The sequence below is a fragment of the Pleurodeles waltl genome, chromosome 11 (assembly GCF_031143425.1).
Source record: "Pleurodeles waltl isolate 20211129_DDA chromosome 11, aPleWal1.hap1.20221129, whole genome shotgun sequence".
NCBI classification, from domain to species: domain Eukaryota; kingdom Metazoa; phylum Chordata; class Amphibia; order Caudata; family Salamandridae; genus Pleurodeles; species Pleurodeles waltl.
The window spans coordinates 16831056-16855940 of NC_090450.1; the positions used below are offsets into that span (position 1 = coordinate 16831056).

Below are 24885 nucleotides of genomic sequence, written 5' to 3' on the forward strand. Positions count from 1 at the left end.
TTTCAGCAACGTATTTAATTCCTCAATGACTTTTTTAAAATTAATTTAAGACTAGAGTAGGTGATAATGGCCCCAGTATTGTGGCCTTTAATGCATTCCAGACTGAATGTAAGCCAGCAGAGGTAATGTTCAATTACAAACACTGTTTCATTTCAAAATGTATTTAGTTTGTCAAATGTTTATCTCTCAAGCAGAAGGAACTAATATTGGATTTATCTATCCTTAACCTCACTAAAATACTTTCAGGGTCAGATATTACTATATCTAGTAAGGAGCATAGACAGATAAAGGCACATGCACTGGTGAATAAAATATAAGTTATCTCCATATATCAAGCAGCTGAAACCCTAAACATAATGAAAATTGAAGATCTGTTATTTTCATCACACCTGTGTAGACAGCTGGAAAGTAAGGAAGCCAAGCGTCCCATTACTTTGTGTCTAGCTTCACTTTATTCAAGTCACATTCATACATATAAAAATGTTGTTAAAATCCTCTAGTACTTTCCAATAATATTGATTGTCACATGTTGCTGCAGATACTGAAGCATTTCCCTAATAAGTCTGTTCTCAAAACTATCATGTGATGTTTTATGTGCAGATCGGGAACAATGCACATTGTTCTATATTGAGGATTCTCCTGGATTTGATAACTAGTTCACCACTTTGCCTATTAGCAGAGTATGTATCTAAATCTACCAACGTCAGCCTTTCCTCACCTCGGATCATCAATCATCCCTTACTGCACATTTACAAAATGTCCTATTACAATGAAAACTTAAAGCTCCTCTTCATCTATGTGACGATTTCAAAAGTATATGTCCTGAGATTCTGGACTTGTTCCCAATCCATACCAACTTACTCAGCTCAAAGTCCTTGCCCGTGTTCTCTTTATAAGATGTTTCCAGGTCACCTGGTCCAGTTGTATCCAGAAGAAATAGGGGCATCTTCCATGTTAGAATGTTAAAACTCCTCTTTTTCCGCCTAATGGGGCTAGGGTTATGTATAGCTTTAGACTTTCTTTTTCCATGTAAGGCTCGGGCAGGTAATGAGTGTTGTATGTTCTGCAGTTGATCCCTCTTGCCCTTGAGTCTCACCAAGACCTTCTCAAAAGGGGGATTGCAGTTTGTTTTTTATACAGAGGTACACAGAGGGATGTACATTTCCCCCCAAACCTGTCTTGTGTCCCTTCAACACATTCCTGGGTCCAAGTGCTGGTGGCTAGAGAATAGAAGCCTCACCCAGAGGCTGGACCTGCTGTGATGAACTGCCAGTTTCCCTGGTGCTTCTTTACAACTTTGCTTTCTCTTACATATTTTTTCAATAATGCAATAGGAGTTTTTCTGTGTGCTCTTTCTGTGTGCCATAAACACTTGGCAGTTTTTATTCTCTAGCTATGATTTTGAGGAGTGGTAGTCCTGTGGTGGCAATTCTCATCATAACAAATTAGCTCTCTGGTTTTCAGCTGTACATAACAGTCTGAAAACAAAGCATGACTATGAGAGACCAGGACACGGGGAGCCATGTCAGGAGCAAGCAATGTAAGGATGCGAACAAACCACCTTGCAAATTTAAACAGTTTAGAAAACAAAGTTCCCCAAGGGGTTCTTTTGATGACTACACAAACCGATGACTCAACATACATTCTTGTGCTCTAGAGCACACATGATTATTGATTTCAAAGAGGCATTCTTTTTGCACACTTCATTTTTTTTTTAATATTAGGTTTTTATTTCAATGTATTTTAAGGGGTTCCATTAATTACGAAAGGCCAGGATGAACTGACCAAAGACATGTTTCAGTGGTTGGCACAGCACCTCCAATAGACAGTCCAATTTATATTAAATTTGTTTTAGATTCATTCAGATCTAAATTTCTTCTTCTTCTTTAGGTGTTTTGCCCTTGGATATCTCATGGTGTCTCCTGTTTTGCTCTTTGGCCATATAAATCACATTTCACAATGACCACACTGGGGTTTTGATTAATTAAAAATAGGAGAAATAAAGGAAAATTGTGAAGGGGTATATGAAATAGATGATTTCATATAAAGGACAGTTCAGCTAACTAAATATTCTCATTCTTTACAGTTGTGTTCCCTTCTCGATATACACTACTTCGGGTCCCACCTGTGACACCATCACCATGAACCTCAACGCCTTCTTCGGCATCCTCTTTGGAGCACTTGCTTTCCTCTTCCTGTTGATGATCACCATTGCCCTCACAGTATACTGGTGCCGCAAGAGACGGCGGGAAGTCGATGATGAAAGGTAAATTCAGTGTTTACAGCGCCATTGAACTATGGTCTGTATGTTTTGATTTCACTTTTCATTAATTGTCCATTCTGCTTCCTGCTGGCCGACAGTCGACACCAAAAAGTATGCATCTGTTTTATTCTGTTCAACTAGATCGGTGAAATTGGACAGTTATGGACTTTGTAAAGATGACCAAAGCTGTCCGGATTCTCCTGAGGTTATAACTTTTGTATGCCCGTAGACGGTAGCTGCATGAAATGCCCAGCAGCAGGGAACCGTTTTCCCCTAAGTCACTCAGGGGTCCTAGCACTGAACTGCAGCAGGGAATCACAAATGCAAATACTGGGGAGCACTGTCTTTCCCCTTCCTTACTGCCAGATATCCCAACACAAGACTTTTGGCTCTGGGGTTTGACTAAGAGCTAGGCGTGGATTGGCAGGTCGGGGTATGCCCATGGCTGCACTAGCCGACAGCATTGACTTTTGTGCTGAAGCTTAAGGCACATTTTCGGTAGTGTTTTGTTTTTTTTTAATATACCTTGAAAGTTGTCAACCTTTTTGTTAAAAAATGAACAAAAATAAGAGCCACCACGCTTTGTACTTTTTCCTTTTTTAGCTAATCTTCTACTTCCTATCGTGGTGAAATCTCAAAGGACAAGGAATGGGGTTGCCATCTGCAATTCATAAGAGTAATAAATGCTGGAGACCATTGCACCAGGGAGTAGTTACTATGTTGCATATCCCCCCAACGGCCACCAGGGTAATTCCTGTGGAACTATTCAGGCAAGAATCTTAAAGGCGGACACAAAGTTTTGTGAGAAAAGTTTTGAAATGTTTTCAGATGTTTTACTTTGGTGAAGTTTGCAAAGGTTAATAAACTTTGCAGACCTTTACTAACTGGAGAATTGTTTTTCAAAAGCATTTTATGCAAGATAATTCTCCTAATAAACAGGAGTTTGGCTGGGAGTCGTTTCACGCAAAAGATATTCGTGCAGAATATTTCCCCGCACTTTAAACTTTACATTGTTTGCAAGAGACACAGAAATGTGTAAACTGCCACATCAAAATGACTTGCATGTAATTATTTTTCCCAGATTCTAATTTGTATCCTTATTTTCCCTCTTTGCAGTTACAATTACATCTATCCTGAAACCTACAGTAAAAGTCTGTCTGGTAAGTAGATTTTCAGGATTTGAAGACCTAAGAGGCCCTTTTTTTTAGTTCAGTAAAGGGGAAAAGATCCCAAGAAGGCAGACATCACATGGAAGAAATGAAGACTTGAGGGTTATAGTACATTAAATGGAGAATTGTCCTAAGTAGACGAGTATTTACTATTAGGTGTAAGGACGTTTGTATATTTCATCTCATGCAAAAGATATGCATGTACGTCTAGTTATCAAATGGTGCAGAACACTGGCCCTCAAGTAAAGATAGCTGAGCAATGGGAAAAGGTGCTAAACATGCAGGAATTGTTTCCCAGGATATAACACAGTTTACGGGAAATGTTGAATAGTATCATAAAAAATGCACTTTGCCTGGGCGGGAACAAGGTGCTCATGGCTATTAGCAAAATTGGCTCCGCGGTCCCATTAGTTCCTCCTCAACTCGCTGATCAAGCCCTGACATGTGACCTCAAAGATGATTTAAAAACAACAACATCAATGACATCACAAAATATATTTTACAATAAAGAAAATTGAAATCTTGCAACAGGTTCAATTTAACTTGTACCTGTCTGGAAAGGTGTCAAATGCGGTTCCACTCTAAACCTCCCGGTGTCCTCGGACATGGTTGATGTGGATAAGATGAGTTGCAAAAGCTGCACTTGAATTTCCCCAAATCCTAAAACCCATTTAGTTAGTCCATAGGTCATGAACATCAATTCACTAAAAGGTCAGGGGTAGCGGAAGTGGCATCATGTGACATTTGACCTCTACATCTGCTCTCACACACCTGCTCACAGATACACACACTCTCTCACATAAACACCCTCTCAATTGCACGCACGCACACAAAATACATTTAAAAGCATTTTTTTTAACTTACCTCAGCTGCTGGGGGGGGGGGGGGTCATATTCCAGCTAGTTGTACTCCTTTTCTTTTTATTAAAACTGAATGTTATATTATTCACTATTAGTGTATTAAAAAGTGACAAAAGCAAGGAGATTGCAGCCCCAGCTGATGTCCATAAGGCGAGCTGCCCCTGTGTTTCTGGCATTGATTTTGCCACCTCTGAAGCAGGGGTCGAACATGAAGTGCCAGGGGTCGCAAGGGGCAAGTCAGGGGTCACAGCTGCCACCCCTAAATGATGTCCGTGCCATAGGTGAGTAGGTATATTCCTGCCATTGGCTATTTAGAATGCTGAATAGGTGAGAGAGCCGTAATCCACATCAGAGTACTCGAAGGTAATGTAGCATGAATAAACACTTGCTATGGTCACTAATGTATATGTCTTTATTTAGAACTAGCTCATACAAGTAATAATTATTGGCATGAATATTAACAGGAGAGGCTCCTCCGCTATGGCGGAGGAGTATCACCCCACCACCCCCCCGCCAGCAGCAGGAGCTGTAAACCTTCAAAAATAAAACAATTATAAACTGGGTTTATCATCGTTTTATTTTTAAAGGGTCGGCCATGGGGGTGATGAGCAGTGAGGGGAGTGCACAGAGCACTCCCCTCAGTGTGCATGTATGTTTGGCCGGCTGTCTTGGGCCAGCCAAACACACATGCGCACAAGGGCTCTCTCCAGCCCAGCACTGTGTTGCCAGGTTGGAGAGAGCAAGCCCAGGCTCCCAGTCTGCGTTGGAGCTCCCATCCAGGGAGCTCAGCCAATCGTAATGCTGCTTTAACAGCGTCACAATTGGCCGCAGGACAGGGTGGGTGCCATGAGTGTGGCGGCAAGGTTCAGGTAAGTTTGTTTTGTTTAGTTTGTTTTTATTTTTGTTTTATTCCCCTTGCCCTGCCACTTTGCCCATTTGCCAGTGGCGACTGAATATTAAACTAAATGACAGCTGACTGGGGGCATAATAAAGCCTAACATAACTGCTAGTCATTGCTCAAGATTCCTAAGCCCAGCTTTTACTTATAGAAAAAAAATATGTGCAAGCAGTTCCAAGGTACAATGCGAACAATTATGGCAATGATTGTTTGCTTACAAAAGGCCCCCATGGAAGCAGGTCTAAGTGGCATTATTTTGCATAGCACAAAACCCTTTATAATATACGAATGGTGGACTTCATGGAGCAGGAACTGTACAAACTCCCATAGGACTCAGAAGTGTAGCCAGTGTGGTATGGACCCTAAAGCGAGAAGAAAGTGCACCACCGGCTGCTGTTTGAAGTGTAAAATTCAGCAATAATTCGGATTTGGTGAGCTCCTCAAGCCAGTGGGGCCCAGTGCCGCTGAACCAGCTGCACCCATGGAAGCCATGCCACTAATAAGACTCATCATAAACCAGAGTCATGCAAAGCAGCACAAACAATGTTTGTCTGGAATACTAGTGTGAGATGAAAACAGATGCACACAAAGGTGCATCCGGGTTCACTCAGTCTTTGTGCACTAGTCGCACATTCGCACCGCCTTGGGCCATACACAGAAGGCTCTAGGCAGAGGGCATGGGCTGGGCCAGCGTGTGCTAGACACGCTGCATGTGGCCTTCAGCTGTGCACAGCATGAACGACACAGCCTTTGCATTGCATGATTCTCAGTCATTCCAGCTGGCCCTGGGTGTGGTGTCCCACAAGAAGAACATTAGGGAGCACCATGGGATCTGGTTCAGAGTGTGTGCTACACAAACAAATACTTATTTGCGGTTTGCTTTAAGTTAACATTTCTCAGGTATAAGAATACTATTATTATTATTATAACAACAATAACAATAATAATAATAATCACAATTGCAATACAATCATAATAGTAGCGTTTGTGTGTGACACAAACATTTTTTACCTAGTTAACTCATGGACCAATCAAGACAGTGCTGTCAAAGCATTCCTTCTGATGTTTTTCCAAGTTTAGGTTCACTAATTATGATCTTTGATAAGTGGCATGTGTTCTAGCATTGTGATGTAATATATTTTTTACTGAAAGATGTGAAAGAAAGAAATCAGGAGATAGATTTACTAACATCTAACTCGGTGGAGTGCAGCAACCCAAGCTCCAGTGCCGCATCCGAGAAAGGGAGAGAACAGAGCAGTGCATCTTCTACTAAGATATGGAGCTGCTTCTCTCTCCCCCTGTGGTGGAGCTCCTCCAGCCAACTTAGTGCCATTCACAAGCGGTGGCACAATAGTGCAAGTGCCTGTGTGTTTGTGTGTGTAATGTCTGATGTGGGTTTTTCACTAGTTGGGTATGCTTCCAGTAGAAGATACCATGCTTAGACATAGTTAAAAATGTTCCTCACATTGGATACCTGTTGGAAATGTGCTGGACAGTGCGGCACACATTCAATGTTGGAAAAGTTTGGAAAAATGAAAACATTTCCCCCTTTTAACGCCTGCCTTGAACAGGCACTACTTTTATTGCGCAAAGCCCTGTCTATCATTTTTAGTAGGTAGAGCTGTGGACTAACAAGAATGGGTGGATTAGAGGGAGCACCCTGCACCACACTAGTACACTTCTGTGACACACAAAAAAGCCCATAGTGCTACCTGGCATCACTTTAGGGCACTTTCAGTACAAACCAAGTTTTGCACTTTAAAGTTAATTCCAAATCTGCACCTTGCTCAGTGGTGCATTGTCTCAATACATCTTGAAGTAGCATTGAAGTGGAGACAGCAGAAGGCTGCTGCCTTCACACAAATGCGCAGGTCTTGCAAAGACATTATTCTGAATAACTTGTTTCTTCTTCTTGGAGAACAGTCCTCCCATTTCACTTTCTCATGCTCTGTGAGGAGAGTAGGCATCACTAAGGATTATATTTTTTAATGCTCTACAAAGGGTGTAGGCCTCATGTTTTTCGCCTTGCCTCTTCATGGATTATTTGTTTTGTGTGTGGAGGACCACCTCTCACAGATCAGTTTCCCTCCTGCGGACAGGAGCGAGGAGGCACCCATTATAGGCTGATGAGGTTGATTTAAAGTTATGGGGACCCGTTGCTCCGTCACAAATTTGACAGATCTTCCATCCACCATATTACATTTTCCGTAGGATAAAATGGAATCGTAACACGGCAGAAGGCATATATGTCACGTTTGTGACAGAGTAACCACATCCACGAAACTCTATATGAAGCCCTCTGTCCTTTTCCACTGTCTGTTCGGGAGTGTCAGGATTAGTGGGCCTTTCACAGCAATCCCATGTTCCAAAGTATTCAGGACACTTGCAGACAACTAGACCCAATGCGAGCCAGAAGCTTCTGGGTGACACAAGAAGGTTTCTAATATCTGTGTAACTTCAGGGGTGTTTACTGTCATCCCAGCCTCATTTGTATCATTGTCACCAGATGCCCAAGTAAATGTGTATTGAAAGGACATTAAATGACCATCAACAGCTTGATATGTATCCAGTTTTCTATCCAGTTTTCTATCCTATTTTCCAAAATGACCCAACAACCCAAACATCGGTGTCATACATCCAAGATGTTCTTTGGTGTTCTTCAAAAGTGCCACAATAGCTTCAAAATCCTCAAAAATATGTGAAAAAACTTCCATTATTACCAAGGGGGTGCCATCATATTTTAATTAAAATAAAATTACCTTTCTATTAATTGAGATCTTTATTACCTAGTGGCAGTCGCCACTAAGTAGTTATAGTTAGGACCTAGTTTCTATAGAAAAATCGCTTTATTACTTGCCTATACCTCTGATGCCGCTTGACGAATCGTCACAACATTTTTCAAAAACAATTTACAGTCACATCAGCTGCTGTCTGGAAAGTTTTGGTGTGATCTGTCACGCAGGGGCCAAGAAAAAGTGGGGGTCCCAAAATGCTTTTTCTCCATTCATTCTTTCATAGGGATTTTGAACAACAATAGCGCAGAAACCACTGGACGGAATTACCCCAAATTTGGCAGAAAGGTACATCCTGCTCCAGAAACTGCCCTTTCTGTGATTTATTATGGATCTGTTCAGTGGCTTTCTTGTAATTAAATGCAAAACAAATTTGTATATATAGGGACACGGATCCGTTATGACCGCTCTGCAGAGTGTTGCGACCACGTGCAAGACGGAGCAGTGTGATTTGCTGGCCTCAACCTGTTCAGAAAGTTGTGGCTGCCATTTTATTGACCGGCATTGGTCGCAGGGGATGGATTTTCAGTGAGAAATGAACAGAAGGGGTCAGGGTAGAGATACTCTGACCCCATGGGGTTATCAATTGGTGTGTGAGGGACCTAATATGGGAGAAAAGGTTAAAACCCCTTTTTTGTGATGATCGTGGCGTCACAACTCCATTGCGACACTCAGCACGGCCTCCCGTGTAATGCCAGACAGAGTTGCGAACTCTGAGGATAAAAAATAGAAATATTCACACACTCACTAATACACACACTGTCAGACCCACTCAGACACTCACAGAGCCAGACAGGTTATTTAATTGAATACTTATATAGATAATGAAGAGCCTTTTTTTTTTTTTTTTTTTTTTACAAATAAAGACATCACCAATGTAATGCAGATTTTTAAATAAATGTAATGTTATTGATTCGTTTTCTGTATTATTTCAGGATTCAAAAAGTTCCACGAGACAACAGGTCCACTGGGATTTAAAAAGTTCCACGATTCAGAAGTGCCATCGGTGTCTGAAACCAAATATGAACCGAATCTTTTAAGTTGGAAACCACGCCTCGACAACGTGGACACATCTTTTAAGGTATTTTTTTAGTTTTTGCAATTTTATAAGCTAGAACATGGCCCAGAAGCATCAGAGCACTTTACAAGACTACACTTAACAAATAATTACAGCAGCTGTACATTAAAGGTGTGACGTAGTAAGAATTAAGAGCAGATAATCGAGTAAGCAGGAGGCAAGCTGTACATGAGTACAATTTCTAAACAATCAATGGAGGGGTGCACCAGAGATACAATATAGGAAAAGTTAAAAGCAGTCATTCAAGTATGAGCAGGAGAAAAAGGATTTATCCCAAGGATCTTTCCAAAAGAAGGGCTATGAGATCTTTTTGAAGGTAGCATGCCAGGTGGTCATTTGGAGGGAGTTCCAAATTCTCATGGCATTTCCTGAGAATGACTGGTTCATGAATCCAGGAAAAGGGATGAGTATTTTTTACATTTGCGTTACAATGGTAGTCTTAATTTGGGCTCCCGTCTATACAGGAAGCCATTGGATTGAAAGCAGGCTAGGAGAGGTTTGGTCAGATTTCTTGAGACTCGTGACAAAGGTGGCTGCAGCATGTAGAATTTCTCTGAGCAGACCTAAGTGAACTTTAAAGATGCCTGAAAGGAGTGAGATCCCCTAGTAGAGTCTGGAAAGAACCAATGCTTGTACAACTGATAAGGTCCTGATCTGGAATCAGATACTTGATCCCTCAGAGTATCCTTGGTTGGAACTGGGCCCTCTTGGGCACAGCTGCAATATGACTTTGGTGGTTAAATAGGCTGGCGAGGATAAAGCCAAGTGACTTGGCAATCTGAACAGTGGAGGCTGGCACTCCAAGGCAGGGAGGAATTCCCTCCATTCTTGTTCCTATACATCATCTTTCTTCATAGAAGGAATTCTGTTTTTGCAAGGTTTATTATAAGGTAATGATTTTACCCGCATAATTGAATTATCAAGGTATTGGATAGGAGGGTGAGGTCATCTTGAGAAGTGACCTCCAAGTAGATTTGGGTACCATTAGCGTACAGGTGAAAGAAAATCCTAGCGTTCCTAAGGGTCATACAGAGAGGCTCAAGATAGAGACTGAATGAGGTTGGAGAAAGGATCCAGCCTTGGAGTCTACTTGTTATAGGCTAACTGGCTTTGAGACAGAGCTCCCAATTTTCACTACTCAAGAGGGGTTTGTCAAATAGGAGGCGAACCAAGTGAGAACTATACCTTTATATTCCCAACTAATTCTTTAGTGTGTTTATCAAAGCCTGGTGGTTGGCTGTGTCAAATGCAGCAAAGAGACGGAAGAGAACACAAAGGCATGAGATTCCAGCAGCAAGGATGCTGAGTGCTTCATTTGCAATCTGAAGAATTGCAGTCTTGGTGCTGTAACCCTGTCTGAAGCCAGATTAGAGTGTGTCAAGGAGGTTGTTTGCGTAGATGTGAGATGGTAATTGGGCTGCTACTCAGCCTAAAATTGAAGAGTGGAAACTGGATGGAAGTTGTTAAGGTCATCTGGGTCCTATTACTTTCTTTAAAAAAGAGAAGAGTTTGGGATAATTTTTAGGCAGTCCAGGAATGTACCCTGTATGAGGGAGGACTTGATCAGGGTGGACCAGAAGGGGAGTAGCTGTTTAATGAGGCTTTTACTGATAGAGTGACCAATGGCATTGAAAATATGGTTTGTAGGTTCCACCTCTGATATGGGGACCATTAGATCTGTTTGAAACTTGAGTGTAAGGGCCAACATGCTTTGCACAATAAATTCTCTTTGACTTTATTGTAAAAAATGGCTGATAGGGAGATGTTTATATCTTTGATTTTTTGTCAAAGAAGTCCCAAGGTGTTGCAAAAGTCCTTAGAGGACTTGGGTGGGCTATAGGAAGAAGGGTTGTTAGCCAGTTTGATTCCTTCAAATAGGAGGCCAGGTCTGTTCTTAACACTCTCCAGGAGGAATTTGATATGTGATGAATTGAATAAAGGTATGGTCTTTTTAGCTTTTTCTCGCAGATCCCAACCTAGCCTGACTTATAAGGGAGTGCGATTTTCTCTATTCTTTCTCAATCTTTTCATGATGCTTCCTTTCATCATTGAGGTCTTTAGAGAACGTTGCTCTTGGGGGGTTCAAATTCCTCCATCAGGGATTCCAAGCATAACAGGCCTAACAATAACAATCTGGAAATGTGCTCTTGTTCCAACATGAAATAATCAGGCCATTATATTACATGAGAAATGATTTCCTGTACGAGGTATTTACCTGAAGGTTCTAGTTTTATATTTTGATCCATCAGTAAAAATCACAGGTGTGAATTACAACTATTGTGAACCCATTTGCACAACTTTAACTGTGCAGTTTCATTTTGCACAGGCAATACTGTGTGCAATATTCTAATTAGTAGAAAAGAGAACTTTGCTCGTGGAAAAAACAACCCAAAATGTTCATTTGAAATTTACTTTTACAGGGATACACCTATGTTGGTAGCTTTCTTGCTGATAGTTTGCTTTTCTGATCTCTGTATTTACGATTGTGACTGCATTCTAAAGTCCGGGATGCGGCTCTGGCCTGAAATACATGCGTCAGATGTGAATAACAAGTATATTATGAGCTAACTGTGACATTCCTGAAACCTGGTTCACTAAGACAATCACAACACTTTACAAAGTAAGCTTTCTCAAATTGTATTTATGACCACTGAACCCCTTGAGGGTTCACATTTCACCTTTGTAGCTCATTCTGAGTTGCAGAAAGTCACCTTTATCTGGTTAAAGCTTTTCACCTATGCATACTCACTTTTACAGTTTTCCATATAAGACTTATCCATGGATCTCTGACTTCCTTGACTGTTATGAAAGAGACTGTGATGTCTCAGAATGTTGGTCATGAATGTTCTGACTGCTGCCGAGAGAATTCTGGACTAGCAGGTCTGCTTAATAAATTTCCCACTTTTACTACCTATGCCTCTGTGGTGAGCATCGTTTACCAACTTTATAATGGCTATGAGGAAAAGAAAAGCAGTGGACAGACATCAACATCAGCTTGGGTGTATTACCTACCCAATAGAGATCTAAGAGAAGAAAATTATTGATTGGTCTTCTTGACTTGTCAGTGTCAGGGCTTCTTCAGTCCACTCACTGAGTCCTGTGAAAGCTTTGTAGATGTAAATTATTATGTGGATCTTGGAAGTTCAAGGAGAAAAGCTGTTGGAGATTTAGAGGTTGAAGTTTACAGTGCGCACGTCCTGTAAATCCAACTCACTGTTAAAAACCAAATAAAACCGGCAGCCATCTTGAGAGGTTGGGGATGTAAGGAAGCACTGGCCCATCCAAGTTTAGAAACCTTTTGTTACACAAAAGGTCCTGCAGAAAGCATGCAGTGTGGTACCCATATTTGGAGTATGGGAGAAATTTAATCAATTATATAGAAGTTACACTGTTCTTTATTGCACTGATGAATTAAGAATCACATCCTGCTGTATTTCCCTACCATGCACTGATGGGTACACCTGAAATGTTCATAATGCCTGCCAAGCAGTGATAGGGATTCCTTCTGTGCTGTCACCTCAAGATCTCCAACTGTGTATTCATGAACATATGCAGAGCATGTAGGGGACCTATGTCAAGATGTGACAGGTGTGTAAAGTTGATTTTCTGTGTGCATTGTGAAGCTCGCACCATAATGGAGTTACAGTTCTCCCATAGTCCTTCTAACTTCTATGTCAGTTTGAGTACATGCATTGATTTATGATAAATTACTTATACTGTTCATTAAACGGTTGAAAAAACATGATTTTACTGGTGGATATGGTCATTCTATACTTCTGTTTTATTGCTTCAAAACTAATTTAATGGTAGGTAACTGTGGTGTTAACAAACAGTCAATGTGAAAATGCAGATTATCAAAGCTCTTTCATTTTTCTATGAACACCAAGTGAAGCACAGATTTGTGGTAAAAAAAAAATATGTTCTAGTGGTATGATTATAGACAAGAAGGTAGCCCTGCTTATTCACTGTTTAGGGGTGGAGGATCATGGAGTTTTTGATGGTCTACAGGATTTGGGAGAGGGTGTGGCACATAATTTGAATGAATTATAGATGTTTGTTAAGAAACTCAACATTTATTATTTACCAAAAATAAGTACAATTTTAAAAAGTCTTAATTTTGGCAAACATGTTCAAGGGGAAAAAGAACGTTTTGAGGAATATGTTACCAGTCTTCACAAACTGGCATCCACACGTAAATAAGGGATGATGAGTGGATTCTTTATCAATTCCTGTTGAACTAAAAAGATGATCGGGAAAGGAAGAGCCATGGATGAAAGGTTAGCCATCATTGGCTGACGTGTTATTGACAGTCAAGAGAGTGGAGCATATGTTGGTGTGTGGTAGACACTAAAGGAAAAATACAAGCTCAAGTCAATGTGGTTAAGAACAGTAAAAAAGGAGAATGGAAGTAAGAAAACTATTTATAAGTTTAAAAGGATGTTTCATATGTGGGTAGTTTTGTCATATGTTGCATCACAATGATTGCCTGCTCAAAGAGATACATGTAGCAGGTGTGGAGAAAAAAGGTAGTTTTGTTAAGTATTAAAGAGCCACATCCCAAGTTAAGAAGTCGGATGAGATGAATGAATGTTGTGGCGGGATAGCGTTTCAAACTGTGAGTTGCGTGTATGGTAATCCAAGTGATTCAGTGTGTCCACAGGGTTTTGTTTTAAGATGCATTTTGTTTCTTCACATTTAACAAGAATTTCACATGAGACCTATCAGAGTTTGTAAGGTGACAGCGGACCTCTGAAAGGCATCAATTTGAAGCCAGGCAATTACGGAGGACAAGAGATTCCAATGTGTGGAAATTTCCATGGTTGTGTTGAACTCAGGGCTAGGAAGGTAGAGGGGGAAAATGTATGTGTCAGAGAAAGAGGATAACATGCTTGGCTGGCCCATGCAGAGGGATCTGGGTGTTTTGCTAAATCCCAAGTTCAGCTTCTAAGGGTGAGTGCTGGTTGCATGGAGACAGTGGAAAGAGTTCCTTATGTTTTTGAGAAAAGACTAGGATGTCTGAATTCTTATGCGCATACGATTTCATTTAAAAAAAGGGGTGTTGTGCAGATTGTTTAAAAAGTGAGAATATTGCCCCTTGGAGTTCATGAACAGGTGATGGCTGAGCTGAATAAATTGACTGACTGACGGGTTATTATTCCTCTTGAAGGAAGTGAGTGGTTGGCACCTACTGTGGTAGCCAAGAACCTAGTGGTGAGGTAAGGATTTGTGTTGCTTTAAAGGCACTAAATAGGACTTTTGTGGTGGATCACCATCCTATTCCTAATAAGTCAGTTATTGTTGCTTATGGGTGGAGCCAAGGTTTGCACTACTTTGGACCTGGTCTGCATTGAGGGCTGAGAAATGTAAATTTGAAAAGTAGGAGATTTGTTATTTGGGAAATGTGTTGCCTACCAATGGTACTTCTCCTTGAGGTTAGATGGTGGAATGTTGGTCGTGAATATTCTGGCTGCTGCCAGTTGAATTCTGGCATGGCAGTTGGAGACTGGCACTGATGAATGAGGTTGTGCTTATTAAATATTTTACCTCCTATGACTCTCTGGTGACTGTTTACCTTTATTAGGGACATTTACAATGTTTTTTTATGACTTAAAAAGTGTGTGACACTGGAATCGTATATCCAAGTTACTTACTATTGGAATTATTGTTTAACCATCATATCATTTAACTACTTAATCCTATTTTGCATTTCGTCAATATTTATTAATCAATGAAAGGTAGCATCTAAGCTTATTATTTCTTCCATTGTATTTTAGTTTTTGCTGAGTTCTTACACATGACACACTTTTATTACAGTTTTCTCTGAGAACTATCTTGCTGATCAGGCTGCGCACAAGAGTCAGGACTCTGTACATTCTCCTCTGTTGCCCAGCCACCAAATTACTCACACTGTTCTTGCACATATCTCATTTACTGTACATCTTACAACTGCTTACTTCAGAATGAGATTACACTGATCATCTCTTCCTTTAGACAACTAGATTGGGTGTCCTCAACATCAGCATGTGAATAGGCAGAGACAGAATTTTAAATTCCGCATGCGGAATTGGGGAAACCTGATGACTCTGCTTTACTCCTGCCAATTGCCGGGTGGCAACATCCTTTTTCCAGTTTGAGCAACACTGTGACAATGGGAATAACGGGAGGCTTAGCCCAGCCAAGCAGATCTGCAGTTGTAGTAATAACAGGAAATAACATAGCCATTATTGATGATTTAGGGAATATGTAGGGCTGAGGAGGCTTTTAAGCACCTGTTGAAAATAGAACATCCAAACTATGAATATGAAGATGGATGAATATTTTCAAGGCCTGCTTAGGTAAAGAAGTAATGTTTAAATGCATTAAATGGTCTTTAAAAATGTCCACCATATGATTTGAGGAAGTGAGATCATGAGAAGTGTTAGAATTTTAGAAAAAAGAAAGCGAGCCAATAAAGCGGAATCGCAATTCCTACAGAGATGGGTCCAGCTAGCATGTTTATATTAAAAGTAGTGCAGCTTTGCGTCTTACCCAATGGCCTTGAGGCACGGGCAGCATTTGATGAATATATTCCAAGTGGTGGACGGTTTAAGGGAGAAACCAGGGTGCAACCTAAGCATGTATGGGTGCAGAAGTGCTTGCCTTCAACATGTCTTCAGCAGGACACAGAAAACCCTACACAGGATGATCGGGTTTCCTCCACCCTATGTATCTGTTTCACAGGTGAGTTAATTCTCAACTTGATTCTTCAGGTCTACAGACTCCTCCGTAATAGGCCTTTCAGTAACCTCAAATAGTGATCCCTTTTCATTTTTTTCCAAACTCTCAATTCTAATGTCCAGTTGAACCATTGTCAAAGCAGTGATTTCTTTGAGTTTTAACTCCCTGATAGTAATGCTTCATGGGAGAAACATGAATCCAGTCACAGATGCCACTTTTGGGGGTCTGTCTTCCAGGTGAGGGCAGTCTGTGTGCCGAGAACAGGTCCAAGTTTGGTAGAACCATCTTTACTCATGGGAGCAGCAAGCCTTCCTCTGATGCTTCTCATTCTTAAATTGCATCCTGAAACCAGACTGACCTGTAAACTCTCTTCCAGCACTTGCTGCACCTACTTTCCACTGTTACAGGCCACGTCTAGAGGACTGTCACATCTGCCGAGGCACTTTTCTGCATTCAGAGGCAGACAGCTGCTACAACCATGAATGCCTAGCCGGCACTGGGACAAGGGTGCTTCTTTGTAGATGTAAGTCAAAGGAAAGTCATGACTTCAAAGTCTGATGTGCTCCGCAAGATTACAGAAATTAACTGCCCCCTCTCCTATAGCAGTGCAGAAAAAGGAGGGGATCCAGATGGATCCTGGATCTGCCACCTATTATTTGGCTTGATCTGGCTTGTCCCCAGTGAAATATTTAGAATTTGTCCATGTGTACTTTACCAACATCAGGACACATTCATTGGTGCCCACAAGTTATCACTTTTAATTCAGAGCAGCAACCTTCTGTGGGTCAGAGGAATTTATTTTTTCTGTTCCAGCTGGGCCAACATAAAAGCTTCACCTAATGGGCCATCAGCCATACTTTTATTGGAGTTTTGTCCAGATTTGCAGCTATTTGGAGCCTAACACCTAGATGACAATGTAAGATAGGGAAACAAAGACTCTCCACTTGTTATTACTTCACAAGTAATAAAGAGAAGCTATAATTTGGAGACAGGCTTTGACTATGTCCAACCTGTGTATGTAAGAGATATGCATCCACTGTAGAATTTCCAGATGTATTTGTATGAGTAGCTTCACTAATAATGATTAACATAGCACTTACTCATTTTTATTAAATTCTTGCATGGTGTTACTTATCCCAATGTAGAATGTCGGAGTGCTTTAAATTACATACGCATAGTATTAAGAAGCACTTAATCCTACAAGTTTGGGAATACATTTACTGGAAATCTTACTTACGATAATGGGAATTATATGGTGTCAGAGCCATATATAACCCATACTGGTGGGCATTCTATGATGTATGATTTTATGATTTAGGAGTATTTGATCTGGAGAAACATTAAATCAGGATTAAAATGTAACACCTTGGTTGGTGTTCTCTGTAATATTAACACTTTATTACTACCCAAAAGAACCAGTTTTTAGCAACCTTGAAATAACACAAAATCAGAAACAAAATAATATGCTTGTAAACATGCATTGCAGTTTGCATGCAGTGCCTTGATGATGATTCAAATCTCACTTTGCTATGACTTATAAACTGCAAGTTACAAAAGGATTTTTGAGGCAGAAGCAATATCTGAGCTATCTACGTAAAATACAAATCTATGATCTGCATGTTACTTGTTGTGCTTTGCAGGAGGCTCATCAACCCCCAATGCTACTTTAAGATGAGTCAAAACCTACAAGGCGAAACGTAGCTCTCTGAAGAAGGTACATTAACCACCAGAGTTCTCCTTCCATTTTATGATTCTCTGAACACTGCTGAGAACACAAAGACGCCTGCAGCAGGACCCTAACGCCATAAGACAATTTGTAATATAACCTATTAGTGATGAATCAAAGAAAGGTAGTAGAGAATTACAATCACTTTTGTCCTTGTTGCAAAATTCTTTGTGCCGCAGTTTAAAAAAAAAAAATCATATACGCTGTGTCAGATTCCGCTGACATGACCCCGCCAATTGTAACTCCACTGCTTTCTGCTGCCACACCTTGATCCCCAATTTATGGGATCCTGAAGTAAATTTGTTCTATTTCCAAGACTGCCTTATAGCATGCCAGTACACACTGGGGTGTGTCTGCTCCGGGTGAAACTTTAACATTTCAGACTTACACTCCATAACCATGGCTTTTACCTCTGCTTACATTTTACCCAGTGTAGAAGTAACCATCTCGTTCTGCTTCAGTCCCAACACACCGATAGGCAAAGCCAAAACAAAGTTAGTTTCATTTTATAATCTGGTTAAAATAAATCACAGTTTTGGAAATCTTAAAATAGTAACTTAGAAATTTGTACGAATATCCAAAATATCTGATTTTATAAAGTGCTAACGTGTATTTCTACTTACAGGTGGTAGGGCTATGGAGAAAATACAGCATACTGACTCAGCCCCTGCTCTGTACTGTACATCTGCCCATTAATGTGTAAAAGACCTTTGACTTATGATAGTGCAACATCACCATCCTCTAAAGCCCGAGCTCGTAGACTTTACTACTGCCAGCATTAAACAATGATATTTTTTTCTTTTCAGGCAAAAATAAGTCGACCACAAATTATTAGTGAAAGTTTATCCAGCAGCTTAGAATCCAGTTCAGAGCAATAAACCGTGGAATGATGCTGCCCCTGGCTGCTTCCTGGAAGAGTGGCACAGAGATACACCCCACCTGTGCTAGGAAACAACAGTTTTATGTGCCATGACAGTTTTGAGTCCAAATGGCACTGACAGCCCTCTACTAAAGTGAAACACAGACATAGTGTCAGCCATTTCCTGGATTACTGTGTGCACAACACTACCTGCATAGAGGAGAGGAAACTATTGCACATACCTTATTGTAAACGGATCTTCAAAATGTAGTGATCTCAGGTGTGTCTTAGGTTCTTTCTGCTAATATTGTGCCATTTGCATTGTTTAAATGTGTACATCTTGTTGGCAAACTTTAAAACAAATTTTAAAAATCTTAGTTATGGGGTGGTACTACCTATTGTTTTGGGTTTGATTAATACCACAGACAGCATTCCTCCAGTGATAACTTGGTAAAAGTTCTGAAGCATCTGGTGAGGCCAACAGCAGTGATCTCTTTGGTGCCTGCAGCTCCTAAGTATGTCGCTTAAGTGCCTCAGGACGTGTGGATCTCAGCCACATCATGCCTCAGCGGTGCAGGCCAACCGTGGGTGCCAGCTCTGGATATGGAAACTCATGTGCTACACAACATGTAATCATTACACTAAGACCCAATGATGCCAAATGGCTGAGAATTGAATCTGGATTTATGGATGAACTGTGGAGCGGCAACAAGAAAGCCATAGACGCCCTTGGGACATTGTATAGTAGTATGTACGCTTGAGCTGTGTCCACTTATAATAAATTCAGGCGAATTCAATCATTTTATGTAAATTACACATGCTTAGCCGTGTTATGCTGCTGATAATCATGGGCATATATGCGACAGCATCTTTGATTGGAGGGTTTGACAATGACGTCAAGGTTTCAGGACAAATCCATGATGATGCTTGTTTGTATTTAGCTTAAGGAGCAATCCCAATTCATTCTTACTTCCTGTCCAGTGGATTGCAGAAACTATCTTCTTCCTACACAGGTGCCTATCCTGCTGTGATATTCTGGTGTGCTGCCATGTTTTTTCTAAAGGCCAATATGTCACAACCACAAGCGATACATCTCTGCCACTTCTGTACTCAGGGTCTGTGAATGTTGCACTATAGCAAAGTAAAGAATTGCGGAGAATATATTTTTATAAGAGTCCTTATAATATTGTGTAGGGTCCTCCTATTTATCCTTGCAAAATGGAAGAGTTTTAATTTATCTTATTACTTTATTTTATATGTCATTGCATATATGTTCAAGATATTTTTATCGCGTTGATGATTGACTATCTGAAATGTTAGATAAATGGATATTATGCATATATAATAGAAATAATATATATTTCCTGCCTTTCTTTCCATGAAAAACGCAATAAATATATTTTATTTGACAAAAGTGTATTTGTATTGGATATAAATGTGGCTTGTAATAGTTATGACGGCATAGTAGGCGCCACAAATTGGTTTGTCTCTTGTTACTTAAATGATAGGTGCAACTTTTACGAAATTCACTGAGACTTATTTTATTGAACTTGGGAATTAAAGAGACTGAGAAGGTGTTTTAGCATTTGCCAGACTGGGCCACTGGACTTATCGTTCCAATGCACCGTGCCTCCAAAGTGGGAGAACCACAGCTGACTCTTGTCAGAAACCTTTGGTCAGGCAGCCTGCTCATTTTCCCTTCCTGGGGGCCACCATGAAAGACAAAGCTCCAACTTTAGGAGCTTGATTTTGCAGACCTAAATACTTTGGGATGAATGCCTTCAATGAAGCTGCTGCTGCAGAGACTCCACTGAATGGACCTATATCCCCGTCTGCTTGGCAGGATATTTAAATTTGACCGGTGGGCCTTCACCAGGGAAGTGGAGGTCATGGTCTCCACTAAACTGGTGGCCCGGCTAGTCTTCCCCCCAGTGGTCTAAATAAATCCACGAGTCAGCAATGGCAGGAACTGGGTATGTGGCCTGTTAATTCCAGTTAGTGCACTTTAGATATGCTCCTTTTAGAGATGTTTCTTTTTTTGTAAAGTTGAGATTTGGCAACTTCCTAAATTAGGGCCTGATTTTAGGTTTGGCAGATGGAATTACACCATCACAAACATGCCTCATATCCTGTCCGCTGTATTACGACCCCATTATATCCTATGTAAATCGTAATATGGCGGAAGGGATATCCGTCTTGTTTGTGACAGAGTAACCCGCCCGCCAATCTCTAAATCATGCCCTAAGTACTTAAAATGTTTGTCAGCTTCATAGAGTTGAAAGATTTGAAACAAGTAACAGTGAACTTACCACTAAAATGCATTTGTGGTAGATACAGCCATCAAAACCCACTCTGTCAAAGGAGAAGTCACCAACAAAATATTTTGCAAGAGAAATCACCAAGAATATTTTTTATAGTAAATTTCACATGTAGATCACATTTTAGAAAGAGAACAATTCCAGTATGTCTTTTTGTCAAACTTTCTAAGTAGAGTTATCTTGTCACAAACCATTTCTACGTACACAGCCTTCTCATTAAAAGTACACATTCACACAAAAGTTAGCTACAAATTTTTTAATGCAATTGTTTCTGTTGCAAATTGTGAGTTACATGCATTTCACTAAACATAATGACCGAGGAAATGGCAAGAACAAATGAATGTTGACAAAATGCTCCAATAAAAACAAATACCCACAAAAACAAATCACAATGTGACAAAATTAGTTTCCATAAAAAAGATTGGTTTTCAAGGAAACAGTGACCTTTTGTCCATTCTATTCAGAATACATTTGTTTAGCCCAAATTGAAACTCAATGTTTATGGAAGAAAACAAAACACCAGCTCTAATATTGATGATGTTGCAGTGAATTTCAAGATAATCATCTAAAATAGCCCACAGCAATATCAATCCATTTAGTCATCATTTCCCTGCTTTCCAAAACTTTTATATGGCCTCTAGTATATTCTGTTGAACAAAAAGTCAAAATTTGCCCTGAAAGCCTCACTGCGAAATCCCACCGGAATAAATTTGAAAATGGCAGAAATGGGTGGCTGAAACAATTTTTTATTGATGTACTTTCTGGCAAAACACAAATTTATTCTAAAGGTTGGTGTTCAGCTGTTGCATGGCAAGATGGAACTTCAATAGTTTGATTTATTTGTCTTCAAGTTTCCAACATATATGCTCACCTTTTGGTAACTACAGTTTAGATAATTGCCAGAATTCTGGAATTTAGTTTCTCATTTTTGGGGGGCAATTCGGTGCAGTCTACCATTTGGGAAACAGTCTTCAAAGCATAAGTGGAATATAATTCCTGTGTTACTCAGACACATCAGTGAGTCTCAAGCTAACATCATTCAGAATTGCAAATGTGAATTATCTTAAAATTTATCGGCAAAAATGCATGACTCTAAAAAAGTGAAAATGAATCATGTGACCGAAATTGTGCAACCAAAGGGAGAGGATGAGACATAATGGGAATCCAGAGTATCATTGAATTACATCATATGGTTGACATTGATGTGTCGCATTCCAACGCCACAAAATAAATTTCAGTAAAGACAGCAAGGCATGAAAAATAAGCAGCAAAATCCTGATTTTCAACCAAGTGCCCTACACACGAAACACTGAAATAAACTCAAATAAACGGGGGCAGTCTCAAGAGAAAACATATTTTACCACCCTTCTATCGGATTAGTAGTGAGTATGCATTAGATTAATTTAAGGTAAGGCTTAATATTCTCTTCATGTTCTTTAGCTTTTATTTCTTTAATGCATTTTGAACACTTGGGCCCTCATTACGAGTGTGGCGATCCTACGACGCCCACACTCGCAGTGACGGTCTGGACCGCTGCCACATTAAAACCCTGGCGGTCAAACCGCCAGCTCCGCCAGGACCTTGTATCCTGGTGGTCTGGGGGTGACGGAGATCCTAATCTGCCAGGGCAGTGCTGCAAGCAGTGGTGCCCTGGGGGTTATGACCTCGTTCTTCACCAGACTTTTCATGGCATGGGTAGTGCAGGAGCCCCCCTGCCCAGCATCATTCCACTGTTCACTGACTGCTTTGCTACAAAATTGCTGCCCGCTCAATTTCAAGCCTGAGACATTGCTGTAGACTATTTCCTGCTAGGCTGGCAGGCGGAAACAGAGGTTTCTGCCCATCAGCCTAGCGGGAAACTCTTTTTTGGGGTCGGGGCTAGACTGCGTGGCGGCAACCTCCCAGTCGGAAGTTCGGCGGACGGAGAAAACCATCTTTTGAACTCCTAATGAAGCCCTTGGTGTCACACTTAACTCACTAGGAAGAAAGGTCTTTAGAAACCCCTGGGTGAGGACAGAAAGCTAGGAATTAAAACAGAATCCAAGAACATAGATCATCGGTCAATAGCTTTTTTGCAGAGTTGAATTTTTAAGAGGTAAGATCATCTGGTTGACTCTTTAGATTTTTATGAAGAGAGTTTCACTGATTGACTCAAAAAGTTATCTTCCTCCTTGCCGTTTTTTATTTACTTGTTGTTTGGTGATATGAGAGATATAACCCCACCCTAGAGAACAGCCTGTTTGAAATCACGTGACTATAAGTATTTCAGCCAGATATCCAAAAAAAACTATGAGCTGGTTTCCAAACCTCTTCACCATTTGTTGGGAAATAATGATATATTCTAATAGCACTGAAGATGATTTTGTTGATGTCATTTTACCAGATTATCTGAAGATAAAGCTCCTATGTTGGATCAGGGGCGGTATTGCCCTCAAGAACATGTGAGGCAATGTTCTCCTAAATCACATAATCAATTAAATAATCCTTGTTGTGACAAGATATATGTTAGGCACCATGAAGGTTTGTTAAATAAAGTTCATTACAGAAGGCAAAATAAGGTCAATCTCAAGTACATACAAAATCCATATTACATTTTATATAGGGAATTAGCATAAGGCTCAGTCAAATGCAGCAGGTTCTCTGACTTAAATCAAGTCTCAGGGAAAATACCAAATTTATTCTAAGTTCTAAGCATGAGACAGACTGAAAGGGTCTTCTCCCTCAGCCTCAGGGCAAACAACACCTGGCTCACCTCCAAAATGAACCCCTTTTATAGAAAAGAACCCAGCAAAAATCACTGTCTGCAGGAAGTGAGCACAATATTAAATAGGCTCAGGAAAACACAACAGAGAATAAAATACAACATTACCTAAAACCATCCCAATGGCACCTACTAACTAAATGGTAAATAGCTCCCTCTTGACCCAATGTAATTGGATGTGACACTACAAATCTAGGGGCATATTTATGGGGCGCTTTGTGTCGTGTTTGCACCGTGCAATGTGGTATATGCGTGCCTCGAAAACCTTAAATGCAATTTATGAAGACACCAAGGCCACTTTGCGTTGCCCTCAGTGACTCCATAAATCTGGAGTAAAGCAACGCAGCGCAAATCGCTGCATTGCTTACTCTGGCCTGGCAAGGCGTTCCATGGGCATTGCGTGGGTGCTCACACCCAACTCCCATGGATTTTGACGCATTCACAGATTTACCAGAAATGCACCAAAATGCTACACCTTTCTCAGGGAAAACGTAAAGAGGATAAACATTTATTCTTCTTCTTTATATACTCCTTCTATGTTTGCTGCCTTCTGCCTCATTACAAGTTTGGTGAGACCGCCAAACTCATGGTGGCGGCCGGACAGCTCATTCCTGGCAGACCGAACGCCAGATTGAGACCCTGGCAGTCGGACTGCCAGGACACTGCCGCCACCGCCAGGTTCATACTTCCCGATGGGTTGGTGGTGGTTAAAGTGGTGGTCAGCCACAGCGGCACTCAGTTCAGAACCAGTGTGCTGATTACAAGTTCCCTTTCCACCAGCCTTTTCATGATGGTCGGCCCGCCAAACAGGTAAAGAGGGCCATAGATAGAGGAATATGCCTCAGGGGACATGCCCCTTCCTGTACAAAAACTGTTCTTCAAGCAACGGAGGCATCCTTGTGCTATGGTTCAAGGGTACCTGTGTTGGCCCTAGGCAGCCAAAAGAACACCACCACAAAGGAAAAGGCAGGAATGCATTGTATTGACTTAATTATGGAGCATTCATGCCATTTCCCTGTCATGCAGTGCAACTTAGCAAAGTGAACTGCTGTGTTGCACTGCGTGACAACCTCAAAATATACCCCCATTACCTGGGTGGGCATTACTCACATAATTTGCAGCAGAACAATAGCACACAATTACAGCAAAATTATGTGAGATTGTGCAGCAATATGCAGAGTGTACCCCAGCATTTAGCACTCCTTTCTTAGTGCAAAATACACCCTTGCATCAAAAATGGACCCAAGAATGAATTTTGTGATAAGAAAATAGCGCTAAATGCAGCAGAACACATCAGCCACTCAATCCTCTCGCAGTAGGCATTTTGCCCCAAGCTACTCTAAATTATGCAAATAGCCATAACCATATAATTTTCAGTTATTTCACAAGTCATGCAAAAATTACAAAAAACACTCCAATTATTCCAGTGTAATTAACATGTTAG

At 40.7% G+C, this 24885-nt stretch overlaps 1 protein-coding gene across 1 annotated transcript in view; it reads left to right on the plus strand.

The window, feature by feature from the left end:
* Positions 1-19752, plus strand: part of LOC138265048 (mucin-4-like) — a 223263-nt gene extending 203511 nt beyond the window's left edge. Inside the window, exons 49-52 of the mRNA XM_069212596.1 lie at positions 2087-2266; positions 3380-3423; positions 8918-9063; positions 18310-19752. Of these exons, the coding sequence (XP_069068697.1) occupies positions 2087-2266; positions 3380-3423; positions 8918-9063; positions 18310-18381 (442 nt within the window). The 3' untranslated portion in view covers positions 18382-19752. The remainder of the gene's footprint in view (positions 1-2086; positions 2267-3379; positions 3424-8917; positions 9064-18309) is intronic.
* The last annotated feature ends 5133 nt before the right edge of the window (positions 19753-24885 follow it).